This window comes from Poromitra crassiceps, assembly GCF_964638095.1.
Source record: "Poromitra crassiceps genome assembly, chromosome: 10".
In the NCBI taxonomy this organism is placed as follows: Eukaryota; Metazoa; Chordata; class Actinopteri; order Beryciformes; family Melamphaidae; genus Poromitra; species Poromitra crassiceps.
In genome coordinates this window covers 31,288,787-31,307,806 of record NC_139631.1, presented here as the reverse complement: position 1 = coordinate 31,307,806, position 19,020 = coordinate 31,288,787, and the positions used below count along the sequence as shown (strand labels likewise).

General features: G+C 49.5%; 1 protein-coding gene across 1 annotated transcript in view; it reads right to left on the bottom strand.

The window, feature by feature from the left end:
- bin3 (bridging integrator 3) overlaps positions 1-19,020 on the bottom strand; it is a 43,561-nt gene that overhangs the window by 3,119 nt on the left and 21,422 nt on the right. Inside the window, exons 6-8 of the mRNA XM_083644160.1 lie at positions 11,557-11,597; positions 2,804-2,945; positions 1,467-1,601 (exon numbers count right to left, since the gene is read on the bottom strand). Coding sequence (XP_083500286.1) covers positions 1,467-1,601; positions 2,804-2,945; positions 11,557-11,597 — 318 coding nt within the window. The remainder of the gene's footprint in view (positions 1-1,466; positions 1,602-2,803; positions 2,946-11,556; positions 11,598-19,020) is intronic.

Below are 19,020 nucleotides of genomic sequence, written 5' to 3'. Positions count from 1 at the left end.
GAGACTCTGCTATTACAATTAGTCCAGTCACCACAAGGAAGAAACCGGGTCCGGCAGGACTGTGACCACCTACCTACTGTATAAAAAGGAGCCTTTTGGATAAACCGGACGTTTTATTTTATTTGAGCTCTGTCGGCTCAATTCTGATTGCTCGATATGGGTACAAGTGGTGCTACACTGGGACTCCTTTGACCTCTTCGCTTACTAAAATAATAAAATAATTGAAGTAGCATTCTGTCCAGTTGTTCAATGTTTCTGGACAATTGCTTCAGGAGACGGATCAAAAAAAAAGTTTTTGCAAATGGAAAACCACTTGAAAAGAAATGCACACAGGCAACAGCACCTTGAATTGCCTTTGTGTATGAAAGGTGCTATATAAATAAAATTTGACTTGACTTGACTTGACTTGACTTAACAGAGAAAACGGCGAGAAAAGGGACTTGTATCAAGACAATGTCTCAATTCATCAACATCTGTACAGGTGGACAGGTCAGGCCAGTGCAGCTTGTCCCGCTGACGGTCGCTGGATGGGACTCGCGGTACTCAAGCTGGAGGCTGACAACAAAGGCAGCCATTGTGCTGTTTGTGCCGCCTCTGGGAGCCCAGCAGCAACTCTGGGAGAGAAGGGAGTGGAGAGCTAAACTGAGCACGTGCAGCAGCAGGGCCGGGGATGAGCTCCACTGGTCCCACTGACCACCCACGTGTGCCCCTGTGTCTCTGTGTGCGTGTATGCAGCGTGTGTATGTATGCAGCATGTGTATAGTATGTGTGTGATGACTAAAGAGACGTGCGGTTGGACCCAAAAAATGCCAACGATGATCTAAATAAGAAGGCAAAAAGTTGATTTAAGATCAGAGAAGACGGGCTAAAGATAACCCTAACCCGAATGTGTGGTTTCAGCAGGCTTCATATTAGTTATAGTCAATCGCTCAGTTTTAACGGTGTTCTCGTCTTACGTACAAAGTACATCAGACAACTCCATAATTGTCATTCGGTCTAGGATAATCTAATTTGACTAATTAGGAGTGTGCCAGTGACTGTCCCAAAGAGGAAATTGCATAGCTGGTCTGGTCTGGTCTGGTCTGGGAGGGGGAGGGGAGGGGAGGTGGCCATGGTGGCGCTACCTCAGACGCCCAGCTGCTTTAAGTGTGCCAGGAGCTCCAGGTTGGAGGAAGGCTTGCCGGGCTGCGGTGGAGCCAGACAGATGAGGCCTTCCTGGGCTAAACACAGTCGTGTGGGCCGTCACTGCGGGTTAATCACATTAGAATTGCGTGGAGGGAGACAGACGGCCAGGATTATACAGTCCCTTCCTTTAGACACTGTATCCACTGTTGAACCAGTGGTCACACTAACTAACAGTGTGCGTTGGGTGCGTGTGTGTGTCTGTGTGTGTGTGTGTGTGTGTGTGTGGGTGCGTGTGTGTGTGTGTGGTGGGTGCGCCGCGCGTCTCCAGGGGATCCGCTCACCTGCGCCCGGATGAGTGCCTCAAAGCTGGGCTGGAAGTAGTCGATGCGGCTGTGGTAGAACTTGGGCATCTCGTCCAGCAGCTGCTTGTTCTTGGCCTCAAAGTCTTCCCTGACTGGTCTCAGCTCCTCTCTGGCCTGGGGAGGGGGGTGGGGTTTGGGGTTGGTGACAGGCCAACCAGCGTTCAATATCAGTTCTAACTTTACACAACAGCCCCTGATTTCACCAACTACAGTAGATTTTTACAGTTGAGAATTTATATTGAAAGGTTGAATATCCTATGAAAAGACACAGGTTAGTTAGAAACATTTCAGGGTGAAAACCCATCGGTCGTGTCCTTTTTTTGTATTGTTCATAAGACGATATTTGCCTAATTCCCACGGAGAGGCAGTGGGAAAAAAACAACAACAAGAGAGAAGGCTGTAATCACGAGCACAGTGAGGAGGAGTGGGTGATGTGGGCAGACTTGGCTGTGAGTGGACTCCAACACCACTGATCTCGCTGTGTGTGTGTGTGTGTGTGTGTGTGTGTGTGTGTGTGTGTGTGTGTGTGTGTGTGTGTGTGTGAATGTATTAGTGGGTAGTCGTCTACTGTAGGCATGGACTTTTGGAATGCACAATGACTACGTGTGAGAGAGGGTGAGAAAATACAACATACTGTTTATCTGCTGCATTACGGCATGGTTTTCTCTCTTCACCTCGCTCGGTTTTATATTTTTATATTCTTCTTTGCATGCCAGTTGAAATGGCATGCTTGTGTTTTGTCGGGGATCATTTCTTTAAGTGCAGAGGGATTCAAAGGCCAGGGATGTAGGGGCCTCTTCAAGGCTTTGTTCCCCTGACAATGCTTTTCTCACTGTGTGTGGGTGGCTCGCCATGTGAGGATGTGTTAGAGGCAACAGCATAGGCAACACACTGCAGTGCTATCTGTGAATGTGTGTGCTTCTGTAGTGCCCTCACACACTGTGTGTGTGTGTGTGTGTGTGTGTGTGTGTGTGTCTACAATTCTCAATTACGTGCCTGTAGATGTGCAGCAGTGCCTTGAGAGCCTGCTAGCTTGCGTGGGTGAAGGAGCGCACATGTACAGTATGCATGTGCTCGACTATTTTCGTTCGTATCCAGTCAGCATTTGTTGCCTTGTTCACTTATTGCGCTCGATTTCAAAAGATGTGCAACTTGTAAGAGGGAATGAACTCTGCTCTCCTGCAGATGGAGAGGGAGCGTTAAAGAGTGGACCAACACGTGCACTTTAAAAACACTCGCTTTGAAAAGGATCATATATAGAATGACGTGACACACACACACACACACACACACACACACACACACACACACGGTACCTGATGCAGTTTGACCATAATGGGTCCCGTCTTTTCTTTCTCTTCGTATTTCTCCACTTTGGATTGTAACCGTTTGTAGTCCTGCAGCGCCTGTTCCCGCCGCTTCACCGCCATGTTGAGGCTGGGGAAGACGCCGCTGTACCTGAGACACAGCAGCACAAAGACAACTGACATCTCTGGATCGCTGACAACATGCACGCACGCACGCACACACACACACACACACACAGTACCTCAACTAAAGAATTTAATTTCTACAAGAAAGCAAGATTAATGACCTGCACAAACACGTTTTCCTTGCACTATGAAAATTGTAGACATGCTTCCTATGTAGAGTCCCATCTTAATAAAAGTAATTATCAATTAATAAAATCCCTATCTCAACATCTTATTGTAGAGGCACTCTCAAACCCCAGAGGACAGCTCTGCGTTAAGCTCCTTCTAATCTATTATCTAATTACTGTAGTTCAAAATGCCATAAAACAATTCATTTGGTGACAATTATCATATTCCAAATGAAAATATATTCTTTCAATGAGAATCCTAGACTTCGGCACTAAAAATAGGAAAACACTCATCTGTAACTTAGCAACAGGAGTCTGAGCTTCATCCTGGGACTTGTTGCACTGGTTTTATGCCAGTTTCTTTTTCATGGGAAACAGGAATACTGTATACAGTACAGTATAGACTACGACAATATTCAACCTCATGGGAAGATTTTCAAACTAAAATCAATTTGAACATCCAGCTGAATAATCTGACAAATGGGAAATTGAATAACGCTAGAGACCATCTTGCGATGGGATCACATCACACCAGCCACGATGAAATGAACGTGGGCCAGCCCAGGGGCGTAAAGTGTATGGGGGGAGGGGCCAGCCCAGGGGCGTAAAGTGTATGGGGGGAGGGGCCAGCCCAGGGGCGTAAAGTGTATGGGGGGAGGGGCCAGCCCAGGGGCGTAAAGTGTATGGGGGGAGGGGCCAGCCCAGGGGCGTAAAGTGTATGGGGGGAGGGGCCAGCCCAGGGGCGTAAAGTGTATGGGGGGAGGGGCCAGCCCAGGGGCGTAAAGTGTATGGGGGGAGGGGCCAGCCCAGGGGGTAAAGTGTATGGGTGGAGGGGCCAGCCCAGGGGGTAAAGTGTATGGGGGGAGGGGCCAGCCCAGGGGCGTAAAGTGTATGGGGGGAGGGGCCAGCCCAGGGGCGTAAAGTGTATGGGTGGAGGGGCCAGCCCAGGGGGTAAAGTGTATGGGGGGAGGGGCCAGCCCAGGGGCGTAAAGTGTATGGGGGGAGGGGCCAGCACAGGGGCGTAAAGTGTATGGGCGGAGGGGCCAGCACAGGGGCGTAAAGTGTATGGGGGGAGGGGCCAGCCCAGGGGCGTAAAGTATATGGGGGGAGGGGCCAGCACAGGGGCGTAAAGTGTATGGGGGGAGGGGCCAGCCCAGGGGCGTAAAGTGTATGGGGGAAGGGGCCAGCCCAGGGGCGTAAAGTGTATGGGGGGAGGGGCCAGCACAGGGGCGTAAAGTGTATGGGCGGAGGGGCCAGCACAGGGGCGTAAAGTGTATGGGGGGAGGGGCCAGCCCAGGGGCGTAAAGTATATGGGGGGAGGGGCCAGCACAGGGGCGTAAAGTGTATGGGGGGAGGGGCCAGCCCAGGGGCGTAAAGTGTATGGGGGAAGGGGCCAGCCCAGGGGCGTAAAGTGTATGGGGGGAGGGGCCAGCCCAGGGGCATAGACCAGAACTGCGTCGCGTCTTCAAGCGTCCAGCTCCAAGGCCGCGCCCCTTTTTAGGGGAAACCCACCATAGTAAACGACGGTAGAAGAAGCCGAAACCACTTCAAACAAACTATTTAAAACGGTTTAATTTGATAGAGATATACCGAAGAGTTGCTGTGTTGTTATAGTTTCACTAACAATAAAAAAAACAAAAAACTGGTCTGCGATAGGGTAGGCGTGACACCGTCAATGTGGACGATGCATGTAACCTGGTGGAAACTGGATACAGCGTTCATATAAGGCAAGTACCTCGTGTCGATGTATCTTGCGCATTCTATGGCCGGCCGAGTTGAAATATATTGTCATGTCATGGTGTCTTTGGGTCATTTATAAAGGAAATTAATTCTGTTATTTTTCTATAGATGTTTTGGGTACTGCTATTTTACATTGAAGTCAACGCGAGTGGCTTGTGTTATCCCCTAAAAAGGGGCACGGCCTTCAAGTTTTGCAAATTACCCGGATGTGCTGGTCTGGTCTATAAAGTGTATGGGGGGAGGGGCCAGCCCAGGGGCGTAAAGTGCATGGGGGGAGGGGCCAGCCTAGGGGTGTAAAGTGTATGGGGGAGGGGCCAGCCCAGGGGCGTAAAGTGTATGGGGGGAGGGGCCAGCCCAGGGGCGTAAAGTGTATGGGGGAGGGGCCAGCCCAGGGGCGTAAAGTGTATGGGGGGAGGGGCCAGCCCAGGGGCGTAAAGTGTATGGGGGGAGGGGCCAGCACAGGGGCGTAAAGTGTATGGGGGGAGGGGCCAGCCCAGGGGCGTAAGTGTATGGGGGGGGGGGCAGCCCAGGGGCGTAAAGTGTATGGGGGGGCCAGCCCAGGGGCGTAAAGTGTATGGGGGGGCCAGCCCAGGGGCGTAGTGTATGGGGGGGCCAGCCCAGGGGCGTAAAGTGTATGGGGGGAGCCAGCCCAGGGGCATAAAGTGTATGAGGGGCCAGCCCAGGGGCGTAAAGTGTATGGGGGGGCCAGCCCAGGGGCGTAAAGTGTATGGGGGGGAACAGCCCAGGGGCGTAAAGTGTATGGGGGGGCCAGCCCAGGGGCGTAAAGTGTATGGGGGGGGCCAGCCCAGGGGCGTAAGGTGTATGGGGGGGGCCAGCCCAGGGGCATAAAGTGTATGGGGGGGGCCAGCCCAGGGGCGTAAAGTGTATGGGGGGGGCCAGCCCAGGGGCGTAAGGTGTATGGGGGGGGCCAGCCCAGGGGCGTAAAGTGTATGGGGGGGGCCAGCCGAGGGGCGTAAAGTGTATGGGGGGGCCAGCCCAGGGGCGTAAAGTGTATGGGGGGGCCAGCCCAGGGGCGTAAAGTGTATGGGGGTTGGCCCCCTTGCTCGGATCACGCCCATTTTCCAACTTGTCCTTCATTTTGATGTCAACTACACACACGCAAAGTTTTGTGACTGCATCTTGCACGGTTTTCTGATGGCATCACGTTCGCAAAATCTGTCCAGAGACGCAGACATATAAACACCTGGCTAAGTACTCAATATCGCTGTTCTGTGGTAGTTCTCGCTATAATAGGACCACATTTTGCCACGATGACACACACACGCACGCACGCACGCACGCACGCACACACACACACACACACACACACACACACACACACACACACACACACACACACACACACACACACACACACACACACACACACACACACACACTCTCACAAGGTGAAAACAATACCAGCCCCGCTGTCACGGCTGGTAAAAAATTACAATAGATATCATGTGGCTCCAATTTATATGTTGTGCAAAGAATTACAAGCCTAACTTTTTTGCTTTAAAGTGGCGGTCACCGTTTTATTAGAGTCCAAAGAAAATAAGAGACAAATAACTCAAGACATGTGTGTGTGGAGGCTGGAATTCAAACCCCTGTAGCCACCAACAAATTCCCAGCTCAGCACAGCAACTCTGTGAAGCATCAGGAGGAGGAGAAGCCATTCATCCCTGACTGAATGTCTAACATCTCAAACACGGTGCCGTTACAACGCCCTGCTCAAAAGGAGGCCGCGAGATCACTCGCACAGGTGTCTCTGCGAACATGTGAGTCAGCAACAAAAACAATGCTAATGAAAAATGAGACATAGGCTTTTTTCAATGACTCATTTAGTGTGTAGGCACACTACTACGATAGTTGATCACATCTGCCTCTGCCTCTTAGCAGCAGTATTAGCCACTCGGGTGTGTGGGCTCTGTGGTTTACTCTCCTCTCTCCATGCCAACCCCCGCTGCCTGCCCTGCTGTGTGTGTGTGTAGCAGGTGGAACCACCGGGGGGACCTGCGGATCGCTTGTGAAATCCTACACGACTCCAGGTCTGTCTGCTTAGTGCTCGAGGGGAGGGGGGGGGGGGGGGGGGGTTCAGGGGGAGGCGGCTAGCAAAGTGACGCCAAACCCAGGCTCAGTCTCAAGACAAGCAGGGATTGTTTCCGACAGGAAGTTGAGCAAGGAGTGGTCCCTGTATCATTTCAGTGACATCACTTGAGCCCAGCCCCGCCTCCCACGCTCTACCGCTATTTATAACATACCACTTTGGCCCAGTTTTACGGCAGGGGTGGATCCTCGCGTCTACTATCTGCCTCTCCACTGTACACATACTTCAAGTGCCAAGGGATTATGTAAGTGCCCTCTAGGCACGACTGCACTCCCAACGCGGTTCTATTGGCTGATGACAACGCACGGCAACACACCACGATTCCACACGACACCCAGGCTGATCAGCAGGCGTCCTTCGCCAGCGCACTTCACCCGACGCCCGCGTCGCAACTCCCCTCACCAGGCAGCACCGTGATGGGCTGTCACTCTCACTCCAAGTCCGTTACAGCAGAGTGACATTATCGCTGTCAGCAACCAGCCTATTACACGGGGGTTTCAGCAACAGTGGAGAAGATATTTTTAAGGACTACTGCTTTCCTGGCCCTGAGAGGAGACGAAGAGAATGTCAAGAACTCAATTGCTTGTTAATCCATCTCAAAAGTCCTGTCCCTGTTCTCACAAAAGGCTTTTCTGGAGGTCTTCCAGGAGGAAGTTGAGGTTCTTGGGCACCACGTTCACGTCTCTCTGGTTTCCGGGTCGCTGGAAGTCACAGTGACTCAGCTCTTGTGTCGTTGGCTCTCGCGTAAGAGAATGCACCGACAGCAGTCGCCCCGGTTGATGGTCACTACACTATACATACTGTGTGTAATGATAGTTTGGGTCTAAAACCAGGCCAGGCGCTGGACATTTCCCTCGAGGTCCTTGGCCGTGGCTGGACAGCTGCCGGTCAGCCGGCGAAGGTCTGCGTTTGTGGTCTGTCTCGTCTGGACGCTGGCTGAGTTGCTGCATGGGGGCCAAGGGCACACCGCTGTCCCTGTGACAGGTCAGGCTGGGTGTGGTGAAGAGGCAGGCTACAAATAGCCTCTGGACCAGAGAGCGTGTTTATGAGCGGCTGCCAATCCACAGACAGGCCGGTCTGACCCGCCAGCCAAGCCCCAGTCTGGTCTAGACACCCTCAGTCTGGGAGGCTGGCTGCCACACTCCACTATCACCATCACATAACTCACTACTGCAACAACAAAAAATGGCCGCAGCAAACCAGTAAAAATATGAGCAGAGGCATTGTTTATAGGGAAATTACCACCTCCACTTACGGTCACGTGACACAAGGTTCGCCAAGTACGCGTGCTGTGGATGCAGAATGATTGCCGTCTGTTGTGCAAATGGTTGGATAGCGGAGGGCCGTGTGTGTGTGAGAGTGTGTGTGTGTGTGTGTGTGTGTGTGTGTGTGTGAGAGTGTGTGTGTGTGTGTGTGTGTGTGTGTGTGTGTGAGAGAGAGTGTGTGTGTGTGTGTGTGTGTGTGTGAGAGTGTGTGTGTGAGAGAGTGTGTGTGTGTGTGTGAGAGTGTGTGTGTGTGTGTGTGTGTGTGTGTGTGTGAGTGTGTGTGTGTGTGAGAGAGTGTGTGTGTGAGAGTGTGTGTGTGTGTGTGAGTGTGTGTGTGTGTGTGTGTGTGAGTGTGTGTGTGTGTGTGTGTGTGTGTGACGTTCATGCCAGCAGAACCTCTTTGTCTCAGGAAAAGGAGGGTTTTGATCTGCCGCAACTTGCCTTGCGCTTTGTGTCTGTGTTGATCGAAAGCGAGAGGACTCACGTAACCTCGATACCGATCCATCAGATAAGCTTGGGGGGGAAAAAACGCAACAACTTGACAACAAACAAGTGTTATGAGCCCAGGGGTCATAATAACACTTGAGTAGTAACAATGTTACGACGTGGATGAAAAAAATACAAAAAGACATAAAACAAGATACATTGAAAAATATAATATTTGCATTAGCTCCACTGCTGAGGGCAAAAATGCCACCACTTCCAGGCCTCACAAGCCACTTTGGGGGACTGTGGCTTCCTGTGACTCAGAGGGGCTGAAGGTGGTTGTCCTGCCACAGCTCAACCCAGGGCAGAGGTCTCCAAACAGGCCTGGCTTCTGTCTCACCCCGGAGAGGAGAGCCACGGAGCAGAGAGGCTTAGGTTAGGAGGCCCAGATAACACACATGCCTGCATGCCCACGCACTCCTCCTCCCCTCACACAAACACAGTGATGTCATACAGTGACCCCGCTCAGCCGCTGAGTGGATGAGATTTACGGCTGGAGAGGGAGGGGGTGAGAGAGAGAGAGAGAGACAGAGGAGAGAGAGAGACTGAGAGGGGGAGTGAGAGAGAGACAGAGGAGAGGGGGGAAGTGAGAGAGAGACAGAGGAGAGAGAGAGACTGAGAGGGGGAGTGAGAGAGAGACAGAGTAGAGAGGGGAAGTGAGAGAGAGACAGAGTAGAGAGGGGGGTGAGAGAGAGACAGAGGAGAGAGAGAGAGACTGAGAGGGGGAGTGAGAGAGCGACAGAGTAGAGAGGGGGAGTGAGAGAGAGACAGAGTAGAGAGAGAGAGGCTGAGAGGGGGAGTGAGAGAGAGACAGAGGAGAGAGAGAGAGAGAGGCTGAGAGGGGGAGTGAGAGAGAGACAGAGGAGAGAGAGAGAGAGGCTGAGAGGGAGGTTGAGAGAGAGACAGAGGAGAGAGAGACAGAGGGGGAGTGAGAGAGAGACACTGAGAGGGGGAGTGAGAGAGAAAGACAGAGGAGAGAGAGACAGAGGGGGAGTGAGAGAGAGAGACAGAGGAGAGAGAGACCTAGAGAGACAGAGGGGGAGTGAGAGAGAGAGACAGAGGAGAGAGAGACAGAGGGGGAGTGAGAGAGAGACACTGAGAGGGGGAGTGAGAGAGAAAGACAGAGGAGAGAGAGACAGAGGGGGAGTGAGAGAGAGAGACAGAGGAGAGAGAGACCTAGAGAGACAGAGGGGGAGTGAGAGAGAGAGACAGAGGGGGAGTGAGAGAGAGAGAGGGGTGTATTTTTGTTTGTTTACTATACACTTTACCACACCAGCCAGTGTGCTAAGGCTGGATGACAAAATACTAAAGAGCAAACGCACACACACATGCAAGCGCGCGCACACACACACACACACACACACACACACACACACACACACACACACACATACACACACACACACACACACACTTCATCAAGGACGTTCTCCATTAACATTAACAGTCCCCTTTTCAACACTTCTCTAAACAAGATCACCAAGAAGAGTATTCTGAAACCAAGTGAACAATGGCAAATATTAATTAGCCATGGACTAATGGAATCTTAATGGAGGCTTTGCAGTATAGTGGCTTTGGTGGCTCAGGTTTCTATGGAACACACTTTGATGAACTGGAATAGTGAAGTGTCTGGGTTTTTAAGGAAGCAAAAGGTAAATCAAGAGGTCAGTTTAGCTTGGCTTCAAAAGTTGTTTATGTACTTACTTCCCCTGCTCTATTTCAGAATCATGTGAATGCCTAACTTTATAGCCTAAAATACCATCCTGTTAAGATAGTAGTACCCCCCCCCCCCCCAAAAAAGACACATTTGTCCAATGTGGGTTTAGTTTGTGTGTGGACTGTCCAGAGACAGTTGTCCTCCTCGACCAATCCAGGCCGGGCCTGGGCCCAGGAAGCTGGGCCCTTTGCCATATTCAGAGCCTGCCCACACGTCCGCCTGCCGCCCACCAGGAAGAGGAAATTAGAACCATTCCATCCTGTCATTGCTCCGCCACCAGAGCACACGAAGAAGAAAGACACTGCTGCTGGCCCAACCTATTCACGTCTGCAACTCCACCAAACTACGGAGCTGAGCTCAGGGCCTGAGATACAGAGTAGTTGTAAAAAAAGAAGGAAAAAGAAAAGGCACTAATAGGCCTGCGGGGGAGAAAGTTCAACAGAAACAGATGCATGTGTGCTCTCTTTACACAGCGTATATGTTAAATCTGTCACTCACACCCCCATCCAAAAAAGCTGCCTCCGGGGAGGAGCCACGAGGAGGAAGCACAACCTTAACAAGCATTTCGGAAGGCGGGGTGGGATTGTCCGGACACTCCCTCGAGTACCTCTGCTTTCTGTTTGTGTGTGTGTGTGTGTGTGTGTGTGAGAGAGAGAGAGGGAGGGAGATGAGAATGGAATAGCACTCACTGCCTGCTCAGATGGGGGCGAGTATAAGGAATGAGGACCAAATAAACTTTCTTCCAGACACACTCGCACACCACAGCAGCACCGTTCACTCCCTAGCTGACTTTTACAACCTGTATGACTGGAGCTGAAAGAGCAGAGCTGGGTCAGATGCAACATCATATAAATGTTTTCGTCACGTTAAAGACTTAGCCTGTGCCGCATGGGTGGGATTTACCGCAGGACAATTAAGTCACAACCAGTCTGCTAAACTGCCTTTAAAATACTTTGCTGTGATTTTCTGAACTTTCTGATCATCATCACTGTATGGTCCTATGCGGAGAACCCCACCCATCTGCTACTCCAAGCAGATTCAAACAAATGGCAAGAATTGCCGGCAAAAACCCTATTTGACCCTTAAAGCATAGCAGCAGGCTAACAAAAAAATAAACATATGAATAGAATGAATGACGATTGGACACTTACTTTTTCAGAGGGTCAATAACAGTCTTCTGGATCTGGTTGACCTGTAACGGAATAAACAGTTGTCTCAATAGATAACATAAACAATAAGCACGTCTCTAAAGGGTAACTTCTGTATTGTTCAACCTATTTTCCCATGTTTTAGTGTCTAAGTGACTAAAGAGGACACTTTAAAAAGGTTCAGTATTCAGTGAGACCGCTGTGTAACCAAGTCCCCAAAACATAGTAGATACGACCATTATGTAAACAAACGCACATGGCATGAAATGGATTGATGCATTAAATAAGCAGGGAACTTGCCATGCTCCACTGGGTGATGCGACTTCAAGTGCCATATTAAATTTGTTGTGTTGAGCACTAGCGCCTCCTCTGGTCGGTCAGGGCGCCTGTTTGGGGCGGAAAGGAACCGGTGGGAATAGCGTGATCCTCCCACGTGCTACGTCCTGCCGGTTAAGCTCCCCGCTGTCAGGTGAAAAGAAGCGGCTGGCAACTGCGCATGTGTCGGAGGAAGCATGGTGCTAGTCTACGGCTCTCCCCAGATCGGCAGAGGGTGGAGCAGCGACCGGGGCAGCAGGGGGGAATTGGCCAAGTACAATTGGGGAGAAAATGGGGGAAAATCAGATTTTTTTTTTTTTGTTGAAATGTTTACCTTGCTTCCCCCACAAGATGTTTTATCCTAGCATACATTCCAGATGGCATTTGTTGCATCTGTCTCACATACTTTGTAATAGTTCCACACCGTCGACATGTTTTAGGTTGGTTAGCATGCGACAATGACACCAACTCTGCTGTTATGGAAAAATGTCTCAGAGAGACAAACAAAACAAAGTTCTCTTTCTATGTTTCTTTAGTTATCAAAGAACGCAGAGGAAAAGGCTCACATGTTTTGCATCATCCATCGGTTTTTGCACTCGCCGACTATTACGCATTCTCAGATCTCATATTCATACTAAATATCGTTGGAATTCCGATTGCTGGCCGATCGATTGTGGGACGCCTACACTAAGACATGGGGAAATAGGGTCCGGACTTAAAAATACCTAAGTTACCCTTTAAATCAAGGTAAATTCCCACTCGAAATTCAAGCACTTTCAATGACCCGTCTATTTACGGTATGTCTATTTTCAAAAACTTTGAAGGCCTCAAATTCACAAACTTTCAACGATTTCCAGGACCCGTGAGGGAACTCTGTAAATTATACTGTGAATTGTTATTCATTGTCAAATTGAGTTACGTCAAGATTTAATTTGGGCAAAATAGCTTCTGCAACTCTCATTAGCCGCAAGATAATGGCGCTACACAAACATCAACAATTGTGTCTATTTCAAACAGAGGAGGTGAGAGGAGGGGGTGTGTCTATTTCAAACAGAGGAGGTGAGAGGAGGGGGTGTGTCTATTTCAAACAGGAGGTGAGAGGGGGTGTGTCTATTTCAAACAGAGGAGGTGAGAGGAGGGGGTGTGTCTATTTCAAACAGAGGAGGTGAGAGGGGGTGTGTCTATTTCAAACAGAGGAGGTGAGAGGAGGGGGTGTGTCTATTTCAAACAGAGGAGGTGAGAGGGGGTGTGTCTATTTCAAACAGAGGAGGTGAGAGGAGGGGGTGTGACTATTTCAAACAGAGGAGGTAAGAGGAGGGGGTGTCTATTTCAAACAGAGGAGGTGAGAGGGGGTGTGTCTATTTCAAACAGGAGGTGAGAGGGGGTGTGTCTATTTCAAACAGAGGAGGTGAGAGGAGGGGGGGTGTCTATTTCAAACAGAGGAGGTGAGGTGAGAGGAGGGGGGGTGTCTATTTCAAACAGGAGGTGAGAGGAGGGGGTGTGTCTATTTCAAACAGGAGGTGAGAGGAGGGGGTGTGACTATTTCAAACAGAGGAGGTGAGAGGAGGGGGTGTGACTATTTCAAACAGAGGAGGTAAGAGGAGGGGGTGTGTCTATTTCAAACAGAGGAGGTGAGAGGAGGGGGTGTGACTATTTCAAACAGAGGAGGTGAGGTGAGAGGAGGGGGGGTGTCTATTTCAAACAGAGGAGGTGAGGTGAGAGGAGGGGGGGTGTCTATTTCAAACAGGAGGTGAGAGGAGGGGGTGTGTCTATTTCAAACAGGAGGTGAGAGGAGGGGGTGTGTCTATTTCAAACAGGAGGTGAGAGGAGGAGGGGGTGTGTCTATTTCAAACAGGAGGTGAGAGGAGGGGGGTGTCTATTTCAAACAGAGGAGGTGAGGTGAGAGGAGGGGGTGTGTCTATTTCAAACAGGAGGTGAGAGGAGGGGGGGTGTCTATTTCAAACAGAGGAGGTGAGGTGAGAGGAGGGGGTGTGTCTATTTCAAACAGAGGAGGTGAGGTGAGAGGAGGAGGGGGTGTGTCTATTTCAAACAGAGGAGGTGAGAGGAGGGGGTGTGTCTATTTCAAACAGGAGGTGAGAGGAGGGGGGGTGTCTATTTCAAACAGAGGAGGTGAGAGGAGGGGGTGTGTCTATTTCAAACAGGAGGTGAGAGGAGGGGGTGTGTCTATTTCAAACAGGAGGTGAGAGGAGGGGGTGTGTCTATTTCAAACAGAGGAGGTGAGAGGAGGGGGTGTGTCTATTTCAAACAGAGGAGGTGAGAGGAGGGGGTGTGTCTATTTCAAACAGGAGGTGAGAGGAGGGGGTGTGTCTATTTCAAACAGAGGAGGTGAGAGGAGGGGGTGTGTCTATTTCAAACAGGAGGTGAGAGGAGGGGGTGTGTCTATTTCAAACAGAGGAGGTGAGAGGAGGGGGTGTGTCTATTTCAAACAGGAGGTGAGAGGAGGAGGGGGTGTGTCTATTTCAAACAGAGGAGGTGAGGTGAGAGGAGGAGGGGGTGAGGGGAGGGGGGGCCTGCAAAGAAACTCTCATGACGTTGACTCTTTCATTGTACACAAGCCCCAAGGAGAAAGCGTTGAATATTCATTGAGCTTGCCATACAAAAGGATGCGAGTGTCTGGGGACGGACATGAAAGCAAAGCCCCGCTGATTTCAAATCCTGTGGAGGGTGGGCTGCCTTACAAGATGAAAGTTCTTTGCAAACAAACATTTGAACAATAACAGTTTATATTTTTCCTGCGTTTCCTTCTGGTTGCCACAACCGCCAGGGGAGGGAAGGGAGGCGGGGTGGGGTGGGGTGGGGCGGGGTGTTAAGTGGAAGTAAATGAACAGCTCATCTCGAGGCCTCCAGCCCCGGCACCAAAGTCTCATCGACAGAAGTCGGCGGCGCACAATTAATAAAGTTTCCAGCGTCATTTACATTGCAGATTCAGAATGACTTCTAGATCTCCGTGTCTTGACAGAACGCTAACTTAACCTGGCAAACGACTCGAGTGCACACAGCTACGCTAAGAACACAGACGGAGAATTAGGAGCGGCTAGACGTGATGTGACAGCCGCGTTAGCACAGCGAGCGGCTCCGCTAAGCGTATGTTCACTCGCTATTGGACGGATCGTCAATCACACACACACACACACACGCACACACGCACGCACACGCACACACACACCACAACAAGAAAGAAGCCAGATCGCAGCTGTGCTTTGTAAATGCCCTGACCATCTCTGAGATGCTTCACACAGGCACATTTCCAAGTACAAAATGGTTGATTGTGGTTTGAGGGAAAAAAAAGAGAACCAATAACAAGTACATGGGAATTCACATTTTCGCCGTTTTACATATTCACACCATCACCCCCCCCCCCCCCCCCCCCCCCCCCTCCCCGACTCGAGCTGCGCCGCTGCTTCTAAGGTGAGAGCATGCAGTGAGCAGGGAGAACAACAGCGGCAGATTTGCTTAAGCATGCTGGTGCCCTCTACCCTCTGCCCCTTCCCATAGAGGGGGGGGGGGGAGAGAGAGGGGGGGGGGGGCAGTGCTATTCCTCGGAGGCACCCGGCAGAGCCCGAGGCCGGCGCTCCACCAAGCAGTCTCCATCAGTGAGTCACGGGGCAGAGGCCATCCCGGCACACAGGCCTCCCAAAAATACACGCAGATCGCAGAGGAAATCAATATCCCTCCAAACGGAGCATCCTCTACTGCGCCGCCGCCATCTCACACTGGGGCTCAGCTTCGGCAGCGGTGTGCCGGCGGGGCTGCGCGCCCTTCCTCAGCCCCAGAAATAAACACACAGACCTGGGCCACTGCTGCCTTCATTATCGCTGCACGTTTTATCTGCTGGCTCTCTCACTCGCAAAGGCCCCGCAGGCGGAAACATCTTCGTCTCAACAACCGAGCGAGAGCAAAAGGGTGGATGCTTTTGTGTCTGTTTTCTGCTTGAACGATGGGAGTTTTGTTGTCGGTGCCGTCGGAATCCACGGTCGGCTTGGAGGGAGAGTCGGAACGGCCGTTCTTCTGGGTGGTGGTGAGCTGTGCTGCTGGGGCTTCAGGAACCTAGGAAACCTTGAGGTGATATTCCAGAGTGAGCAGACTGACCAAAGAGTGCCCACAATCACCGCTTTGCCTTCAGCTCACTTTTGACCACTTTACAGAAAGAGCCATGAAGCCCCTAACTGAATGTACTGTAGTGTTGTTGAGTCAAGAGATTTATTTGGCAAGACTGATAGAGAGGTGCAGCAGATACAATCAAGTATGGCAGAGCTGTCAGAACTCCCCTCGAGACGTGTTCAATAAATACAACCAACAAGGATCCAAATTGCCTGGCTGATTCTGAATGACTGTCACTTTCCCAGTCACAGTATCGATGAGCAGGAAAATTACACTAGTATTGAAGTCAGCCTATGCATCCACTCCTACTCACTGTAAAGACAACCTGCACCTTTTGCTACTGACCTGAAGATCACCTGCAGTGTAGAAATCCAATAGCACATGGGAACATCTACGGTACTGGAGCTGACCAAATGACTGCAGTAATGAGGCTGCTGAGAGCGCTGTGCAAGCTCAAGTAGCCGTCCATCCAGAGAGGTCCTGGCCTCCCAGGTTTGGCAGAGGTGAAGGTTTCACTTTTAGCCGGAAGGAGGGAGGGGTCAGAGGTCAAACATTGAGACTGTGATTTAGAGAGCGTGTGATGATGATCATAACGCTTCATACCCTTACTTATCCAGTCAAGTGTGGTAGGCGATAGCTATGAATTTACTCCAGGTTCCAAGTTTGAAAGACGGTGAAAATGAAAAAAGTGAAAATGAATGATGTCCTGTACAATTTGAAGAATGGAGAAGTGATTCTCCATTCTGAGTGCTCTCCTGGGCAGGCGACCAAGCCAAGTCCTGGAACAGACGCACCGCGGGTCACAAACCCACAAGCTCAGTCCAACCCGCATTCTACTTTGTCTAGTCACTCAAAACGGCTGCTGTAAAATCTGACGGGCTGTGAGCACAAGCAGTCTGAAAGACTGGTGTTAAAAAGCCGAGGGGGGGGGGCGCAGGAAAACAAAAGAAAAAATGTTTGCCCTGGTTGTTTAAAAAGCCTATTCTATCAAAGTATGATGGAAATCCTAGACATAACATTAAGCCTAAATTACAAATCTAGTGTGAAATTGCCTCTAGGGCAAAATTTACTCTGCAAATCATGATGCTCAGCTTTACAATATATATATTTTTTTATTTCAAAACAGATGTAATTACGGTTCATGCTAGAAAAGCAGATATCAGGTGGCTTCAAAACATTTCAAAGGGAGTGTAGGTTGTAAGATGGACAGAATAACGTGGGGAAACATCGTTCAGTTATGTACGCCATCATTGCCCTGTCGCCCTCTGTAAAAATGCAGATGGTGCGCTTTTCGTGAGTTACGTCCGGTCCAATTCTACCATGGAAGTTAATGGGGGGAACTGGACAGGAGCAACTCATTAACTGTGCACCATTTGCAATTGTTCCAATGTAAACAATGATGAGCTTTACCTACCCTCAACTTAAACTATTTTACAAATTCGTAGAATTTCTCCACCTTGTTAGGTCAGAGTTGTGAAAAATGTCTAGAGCCGGAGAATTTTGAAATCATTGCGTGGCACAACGGTGTAGGGCGTTTTATTTTTTATTTTTTCAACAAGAACAAAAGCCCAAAACACATAACAGCAGGGCAATGAGTCAAGAAATAAGATGTAAAAAAGTCAATCGTATATGGCTTAGTATCATCTCCTGTGTTGCTGTATTCTTCCCCTCTTCAAAAGTCTAACCTTCACAGTGTAGCGCCTCAAGGCTGTATGATGATTCACATCACAACTACCTGTGGCAATGATCCTAGTCACATAATCTGAAGAAGCCTGACTGGCGGAGAAGAAACCTTCTCAAAGAACAAGTAGAGGGAGATCACGTGTAGGGGTGGGACAAAATATCGATACTCACGGTATCGCGATATTTCCACTTGCGATACGTTATCGATACACTGGCACCAAATATCGATATGTTTATTTTAAAAATATATATATTATGCTGTGTGTGGTAGTTGAAACATAGTTTCAAGTTGACGTTTATTTATGTTTGTAGTTGAAACATAAATACTGTAGGCTACATGAATGGAAATGTTTGCTCATTAATATCTACTTTTAGAAATTATATAGGTAGGTAGGTTATATAGGTTTTCTTGTTTTAATAATAATAATAAAAAGACTTAATGTGTAACTTTTCCTCCGTGGTATCGAAAATGTTATGAGTGAGTGAGTGAACTCTGAGAGAGTTCATGTCAATTCTGCTAATAAATACATAATACCTGCTTCTTGCCTTTTAGGGGTATTTTTTTCTCTTCAGTTACACAGGTATCGTGATGTATCGTCTTCCAATATATCGATTATCGCAGAATCGCTGTATCGTGATAATATCGTTATCGAGGGCCAAGTATCGTGACCATATCGTATCGTGAGCTACTCAGCGATTCCCACCCCTAATCACGTGGAGTGCATTGTAATCGTTACAGTAGTGAACGAGAACTGTGTTTACCTATCCCACATAAAAACACAGAAAGTCAAAAAGTCATTCTGGGCCTTAGCTATTATTTTGACAGCCTGATTATTGACATGATGTAATTGGTCAAATTAGTATGCGTAGTGTGTAGAAGCATGAGTGCATCTGCCACTACGACTTTCAACATCCTAACAGACTAGAAACATCAAGGATTTCACAGTAAACAATGGACTTTAGCAGATCTTTAGACTGCTTGGATTCTTAGTCTGTTGTAAGTGCAGACAAACATGGAGGCAAGCTAGGGGTAGAGATCATGCAATTGATAAAACGTTGCATCACATGCGACACAAATCATCTATGTTCATGGCGTTCAATTGCAGAGCCTTGCAACTCTCAGATGTGGAGAATGTATGCTATTGTTGAGGATAGTACAATACCAAACATAGATACAGAGATAGCATGCTGCTTAGTTCCCATTTGCTTTTGTTTGCTCAAGCCCAACTGTCATTGGCTATTGCCAGTCTCGGTCAGAAATGTGTTATTGTCCATCTCTGGAAATAAAAACACGTTTGAAATAGTGCTGACATCCAGACGCACTGGTCTGCATCTTGATTGAGAGGC